Source organism: Protobothrops mucrosquamatus, unplaced genomic scaffold, assembly GCF_001527695.2.
Source record: "Protobothrops mucrosquamatus isolate PMUCROS unplaced genomic scaffold, P.Mucros_1.0 scaffold908, whole genome shotgun sequence".
Classification (NCBI taxonomy): domain Eukaryota; kingdom Metazoa; phylum Chordata; class Lepidosauria; order Squamata; family Viperidae; genus Protobothrops; species Protobothrops mucrosquamatus.
In genome coordinates, this window is record NW_015387160.1 from 100,760 (window position 1) to 107,991 (window position 7,232).

Genomic DNA, 7,232 nt, shown 5'->3' on the forward strand with positions numbered 1-7,232 from the left:
TTTGTGTCATTACTATCCTCTCGTTTCAGTGATGCAGCTCACAGAGTACATCCTTTAGCTGGCCAAGGTGTAAATATGGGTTTTGGTGATATTTCATGCTTGACAAATTATCTAAGTGCTGCAGCATTCAAAGGAAAAGACCTAGGTAAGTATATGACACAATGAAACAATTTAGGGCAGTGGTTCTCAACCTGTGGGTCGGGACCCCATTTGGGGTCGATCGACCATTTCATGGGGGTCGCCAAGCAAGGCTGTCCGCCATTTTTTTGTCCGCCATTTTTTCCCCTTTTCCGGCGGGTGCCTTACCTCCCTTGGGCTGGGCCAGCTGGTGGTCGGCCTGCTCCGTCTCTGCCGCTTGCCAGCTACGCCTCGGCCAGCGCAGGGGGCAGAACCACGCATGTGCGGTGCTCCTGGGCAGGGAAAGTCCTTGACTTATGACCGGTTGGGTAGTCCTCGACTTACGACCGGTTTAGTCCTTGACTTACAACCGGTTTAGTCTTCGACTTACGACCGGTTGGGGTCGCGGCATTAAAAAGGTTGAGAACCACTGATTTAGGGCATTGTCATAAACATCTGGTGTGCCAATGGCCAGCTCTCTTGGAGTCAATGTGGGTTTATTTTGCAAAGCAAAATGCTTCTAATATAATTTTAAGGGTGCCTTGAGCCGTTCGGAATCGGGCTGTGGAGGTGGCAAGTGTGCCCACCACTTGTGCAAATGAAGCTGCACACTTGCGCACTAGCCTGCCGCTTGCACAGAACCATCCCCGCCCCCGCAAAGCCAGAAAGGTTGGGGAACTCTGATGTAGGCCATGAGGTGGAAATGTTAATCTTCAAAGAGTGCCATTACCCCCTCCATACCATTTTTATTTTATCAGATTGAGTAATTTTGTAGCCTGATGCCAGTCTTCTCTGATTTTCTTGGGATAATCAATTTACTAATTAATTAATTCCAGAATAAACTTTGTAGGTTCTTTAAATCATCTATTACAATATGAAAAAGATAGACAGAGGCACAATCTTTCTCTTGTGGCGGCAACTGATTTGTTAAGCAAGATTTACTCTACAAATATGGCTCCTTTTGTGCTGCTGAGGACGTGGGGATTGCAAATAACCAATGCTGTACCTCCGGTTAAAGTAAGATCTCTCTCTCTCTTTTTTTTTTAAAGTAGGTAACTAAATGTGATAATTCATTTAAAGAAAAAGGCTAATGGAAAGGGGCATGTTTGTAGCTAGACAGTAGCACTCCTGAACATTTATCTCCTTTCCACATGTGGTATTGATTTGAGGATGGGCTGTTAGAATAAACTAGTACATCTCAGCTGTATGGTTGTACAGAATCTTGTATATCTCTGCTATCATCTTGCAATCAATTGGCCATTGTAGCCCAGATCTTGCAATCCTTATATTTAACTAACTAGTATTTCTATCAGCCTTCTCCAACCTGGTACTTTCCAGGTGTATTTATTTTCAGTTCATAAGATACCATTAAGTTTCCATAAATGGAGAGAGGAAGGTTGATTTATCTACTGTATAATCTTATGTGTAAGACACACCACATATCACCTATATATGATTCATATTGTTCTTTTCTCTTATTTTATAGACCACAAACTTTGCAATTATTTAGTTAATTTATTATTAATTTTGCTAATAAAACAATTTGCTGTTGCCTTGATTAAGGTGAAAACATTTCTAGCAAGGACTCGTGTAATTGATCTGACTTAAATCTAACTACACATCAAAAAAGTGGTTTAAGAGACTATTAAGTGCAATGTAGAACATACAGTACTATTCTTTTTAACCACGGATAAGGAAACTACACTAGGGCTCTTCTGTAGATATCTGTGGAAAGGATCTCTGATGGCACTCTGCCATGTATATGATTTATCAGAGCTCAGGATACTGGATAGTTCCTCAACAGATCTACTGTGCTACTTGTATTGTATTGTATTTTATTTTCATTCATTGGTATCATTGGCAGGGAAGACTTAATAGGAAATTAGAAAAATAGGAAATTAGAAAAAAAGAGAGTATTATCTAACCTAGTTGTAAAAAACTACTAAGGCAAAGGAAAGTAACAATTATTTTGGTATGGATTTTCCTTTCCCCTTAAGAAATCACCTCATTGTTATGAATAATGGTAGAAGTAATAGAATACTGAGTAAGATGTCTGTTTTTCCCTCATTTTTTAGGAGCAGATCATGGCATTTGCCAGTAAGTGACAACCTTGTGAATCCAGAGGTACATGCTCACTCATGATAGCTGGGTATCTATTTATATATATTATAAAGACTTAAATGCATTAAGGAGATGTATAAGGTTGTTAGACTTCCTTATTCAGCTTAAAGTTGCTCTTTCTTCCAGTGAATAGATTATTTGGCTTTCTCTTAGAATTCCAAAAAACTATCCAATAGCACTTGATTTTTTTAAGCTATAAAAATTGGCCTAGAAAAGGACTACTGCTGGAAAAAGTTTATGATAATAGTAAAGAACAATTTAAGGTTCAAGTATTGAACAAAGTACAACCTGCTTCTCAACTCATCAGCTTGTCCTCTTATTGTCTTGGAGGGAGCAACAGACGAGGTAGATGTTGCTTGCTGATTATAACCTTAAGAAGTAGAGTACCTGAGTGAATATCAATTACAGACTGCCAAAGAACATTGGTGAAATAGTTTAATTATTAAAACAAACATTCAAATGTGTCCTAGCATTTTGTGTATCAAACAGCTAGGTTTGAGAATATCCATGTAACTCTTATTACAGCACCAAGTAACAAGAATATGACTAAATGAGTAGTGATATTCATACTGTCCTCTGACAAATAATTTCAGAATAAAATCTGTGTTTCTGAAAAAAAATCTAAAATTTATTTCACAGTTACATACAGTGCTACATATATAGGCATGTGTTAGGAGGGAACTTAATCCATTGACAGTTTAGCTTAATTTTATCTACTTTTATATAAATTACTAGTTAAGCAACTGCCCGATGCTAATAATATTTATACACCTATCTGTCTTCGCTTAAAAAAAGTAATTAATTTAGTCCTCTGTTAGGTGTTTATTTCATTAACTCTTCCTCTATGAATTATATAGTTGTATCTTTTTCAAGTTGTATCTTCTTTGCAGATAATTACATTTGTAAACAATCTCAATACATTAGAAAAAGCATAGGCACTAATACCAAGGTAGTAAAGGGATCATCAGAGGAAACAAACCTTAGCATCATGCCTCATTCACTGAGACAACCCTCCGATTAGTACTTAAATAAGAGTCATTTCAGAGTAAATATACACAGAATTGACACTACTAATATTGAGTAAGAGCACTTGACTAAAAATGTAGGTATATGTTATCACCACATTTTAACATTTATCTTGAAGAGCTTTTTGGAAAAAACGTATACTATATAGAAATATGTGCAGAATATTAAGATGGCTCACTTAGTACATAGTTCAGGAGATTATTTTGTTTTGATCATTTGAAGAGACCTTCTGATCCAGTTAAGTGCTTTGCAACAAGTAATGTACCAATCTACTAGCCGGAGTCTAACTGCTGGAATCTAACTGCCCCTTGTCTCCAAACCAATATATATTTGGGGGGGGGAAATGTGGTAGTTAAAAAAAAGCTTTGATTTTCATAGAATTCTTTAAAAAGAGGCTATCCAGGGCTTCCATTAAGTTATTCTATAAGAGTTGATAGTGGAGGAAGTTACAACTATTTAACCTAAGGAAACTTTGTTGTCTAACATAAATAAGAACAGTTTCACAGGACTTTGCTCTCTCAACTTTAGAAAAATACACCTGAAATAATTCCTTGTGGGATTTCTAAAATCTTTTTGCTAATACTCCTCACCAACTAATATATATGTAATTGAATAAATTTAAGAACCGGCTAACCCTAGGAGCATAACTACTTGGTTTCAAACAACTTGTGGTAAAGGTAAATAATACACTTCGGTTTTGCTGTTTTTTTAAAATATCAGACTAAGCTGCTCCTTTGATGTGAACATTCAGAATTTCATAGATAAAAGAGCTCGTGGAGCAAGTTCAACATTGGGGTGTGCTGGTACCAAATATGCATTCGTGACTTGACAAAAAAGATGCCTAAACTGTTTCAAAGTTCTTTGGCATCAGGTAGCTAGGTCTTACCACTGTAGAAGGGTTTCTGCTGAACTGCAGTTCTTAAAAGTAAAACTTTTCTTCTACTTTGGTCTGTATTTTATTATGTGCTCATCAGAATGGCTCTTGCAAGAAATGCAGATCTTCTGCTTTCCTAGTAGGAGAGTCCTAGAGACTGTAGAAGGTGAAAGGTAGCCCCCAAAGCCCAGCTTGTCTCTATGTTATTTACTTTCTTTGCCAGCTGAAAAGGAAAAATAAAGAGACCTGATTCACTTGATCGTACAGGCATTTTTTAGATTAAATACATTTTTAAAAATAAGAATCTACATGGATCTGACAGTTATCATAATTACAAAGCAGCCACTATACCAGACATGTCAAACTCGCGACATCATGTGACGTCGCGCAACGTATCAGGACGGTTTTGCCATTGCTGGCAATGGGGTGGGCGCGGCTTCCGATGATGCGTCTAGCCCGTGGCCAGCAGTTTGACACCCCTGCACTATACCAATATTTTTCAATTTAGTGGTACCTTAGATCAGAGTTCCCCTATCTTTCCAGCTTTGTGGACTGGCGGAGGGAAGAGAAAGGATGCTTTCATGTGAGTGGCGGGCAAGCGCATCCATGTTCCATTTGTACAAGCGACTGACCTACGCACCCGCAGCTCCTGCAAATGGAGTGCATGTGCACACGCTCACACAATGCTTGTGCAAATGGGGATGCGCACAAGCTCTCGCCTACCACTTCCACAGTCCAGTTCCAAAAGGCTCAAGGCCCAGGAGTGGGCCGCAGCCCAGGGGTTGGGGACCCCTGTCCTAGATGTAGCAAGATTTCAACAACATTTGGAGTCAGTTTTGATCGCCATTCAAAAAAGAATACACATTATATATAAGGATACATATTATAAAACTAAAAACCTGTTAGGAAAGAAAGATCAGATAATCCGAAAAGTAAGATGGATTTGCTGTGAAGAACCTGGTCATTATTTAGCTTAGGCTTGGAAACAGATATATTAAATTATGCATAGTTTTTTTTAAAAATGAGTAGAAGCTTAACAACATCAAATTCATGACAGTCAGTATATTCATGCAGTACGGTAGTCCTCTTCAAGTATTGACTTGAGTATATAAGACCTTCACTTGTACTTGCATGAATATATACTGTATTCTTTTTTTGTATGGCAGAAAATACTACCATCACCCTATATACATAAACTACCTTCACTATCAAACCTATGGGATACATAGGCTCCCATATGAACTAATTAGGGCTCTTGTAAGAAAACATTCAAGCTGAAGTGGCCCTGATTTGCAAACAGGAAGATTTGATCAAGAACCTGAGGCCAAGTAAACCAAATGGTTTCTATCCACTAACCATATCTCAGAGATAGCATGGTTAGCTGCTGACCTAGTAGGAAGGGATAAATACTAGGATCACACGATGGGTTTATCGAAAATATTTCCAATGTGTCCCTCTTTTTCTTTATTTGCTGTTGCAATGTATAGTTAGTTCTCAACTTACAAGCATTTGTTCAGCAACCATTCAAAGTTATAACAACACTGAAAACAAGTGACTGATTACTGGTCCTTGCACTGTTGCAGTATCCCACAATCATGTGATCCAAATGTGGACCCTTGGCAACTGGCATATATTTATGATGGTTGTAGCATCCTGGGGTCACCTGATCACCATTTGCAACCTTCCAGGCAGTGTCTGACAAGGAAAGTCAATGAGGGAAAGTGGATTCCCTTAATGACTGCATGATTCACTTAACTGTTTCAGTGATTTGCTTAACAACCATGGGAAATTTTTTAAAATCAGGTATGACTCATTTAATAACAGCCTTGCTTAGTAATTCTGGTCCCAATTGTGATCATAAGTAGAAGACTACCTGTAGTGGATGAAAAGTATATACACCCTGGTTTAAGCTTTTGCTCAGGCCACTCAGCAAAGTATTAAAACTTTGCTGGAGATCCAGTATATGTTGCTTATGTGCATGCAGATAAAATTATGTTGTATCTTCAAAGTGATTTGGCTGCTTTAGATAAGTCAGGTTTTGATCCAGAAATGCAAACGTTACAAACATGTGGAACAGCCTTATGAAAAATGTTAATAAATTATTAGCAAATGATCCTGTAACTAAAGTAAAAAAAAAGGGTAAAAGTTTCCCCTGTTAGTCATGTCCATCTTTACGGAATGGTGTTTATCTCCGATTCACAACCGAAGAGCCATCTTCTGTGCTCATATGGCCAGTACACCTATAACTGGAAGACGCCCGGAATGCTGTTCTCTTCCCACCAAAGTGGTACCTATTTATCTACTTGCATTTACATGCTTTTGAACTGCTAAGTTGGCAGGAACTGGAGCAAGTAATTGGAGCTAACTCTATTATGTGGTACTTAGATCTCCAACTGCCAACCTTTCTGTTGACATCTTAACCACTCAGCCACAAAAATTATTTGCAAATGATTATGTAACTGAAGTAGCAGTCCTCAATACCACATAGTAGGAAACAGGAGGAGAAGATATTATGGTATCATGTCTGTATAGAATTCCTACTGGCATCTGGATTACAGATGCTCGGATGGACTAGGATTAGATGAGTCTTCTGAACATCATGGCAATTCTACATTCCCAAGTCCCTCTTATTTCTAAAAAAATTGCTGTGGAGATTTTAAAAAATCTAAATGGAGAGAATTAGGTTAAGAAAAACTGAATTAAAGTACCCTTATTTCATTTGAAGTTCCTAACTGTAGATTAAATCTGTTCTGAATGAGAACTCAAAGAAAAAAGCTTCTCTGTCAGATAGATGGATTACACAATAATAATAATAATGACAAAGTTGGAAGGGACCTTGGAGGTCATCTAGTCCAACCCCCTGCTCAGGCAGGAAACCCTATACCATTTTGGACCAATGGCTGTCCAGTTTCTTCTTAAAAACTTCCAGTGTTGGAGCATTCACCGCTTCTGGAGGCAGGTTGTTCCACTGGTTAATTGTTCTAACTGTCAGGAAGTTTCTCCTTAGTTCTAGGTTGCTTCTCTCTTTGGTTAGCTTCCACCCGTTGCTCCTTGTCCTGCCTTCAGGCGCTTTGGAAAATAGCTTGACTCCCTC

General features: G+C 38.3%; 2 protein-coding genes across 2 annotated transcripts in view; one reads left to right on the top strand and one right to left on the bottom strand.

Moving 5' to 3' along the window:
• Window positions 1-2,332, top strand: part of COQ6 (coenzyme Q6, monooxygenase) — an 11,925-nt gene extending 9,593 nt beyond the window's left edge. Inside the window, exons 10-12 of the mRNA XM_015819372.1 lie at window positions 30-145; window positions 968-1,134; window positions 2,193-2,332. Of these exons, the coding sequence (XP_015674858.1) occupies window positions 30-145; window positions 968-1,134; window positions 2,193-2,222 (313 nt within the window). The 3' untranslated portion in view covers window positions 2,223-2,332. The remainder of the gene's footprint in view (window positions 1-29; window positions 146-967; window positions 1,135-2,192) is intronic.
• Window positions 2,333-4,253: 1,921 nt separating this feature from the next.
• The window catches only part of ENTPD5 (ectonucleoside triphosphate diphosphohydrolase 5 (inactive)), a 20,966-nt gene continuing 17,987 nt past the window's right edge, over window positions 4,254-7,232 (bottom strand). Inside the window, exon 15 of the mRNA XM_015819373.1 lies at window positions 4,254-4,361. Coding sequence (XP_015674859.1) covers window positions 4,275-4,361 — 87 coding nt within the window. The 3' untranslated portion in view covers window positions 4,254-4,274. The remainder of the gene's footprint in view (window positions 4,362-7,232) is intronic.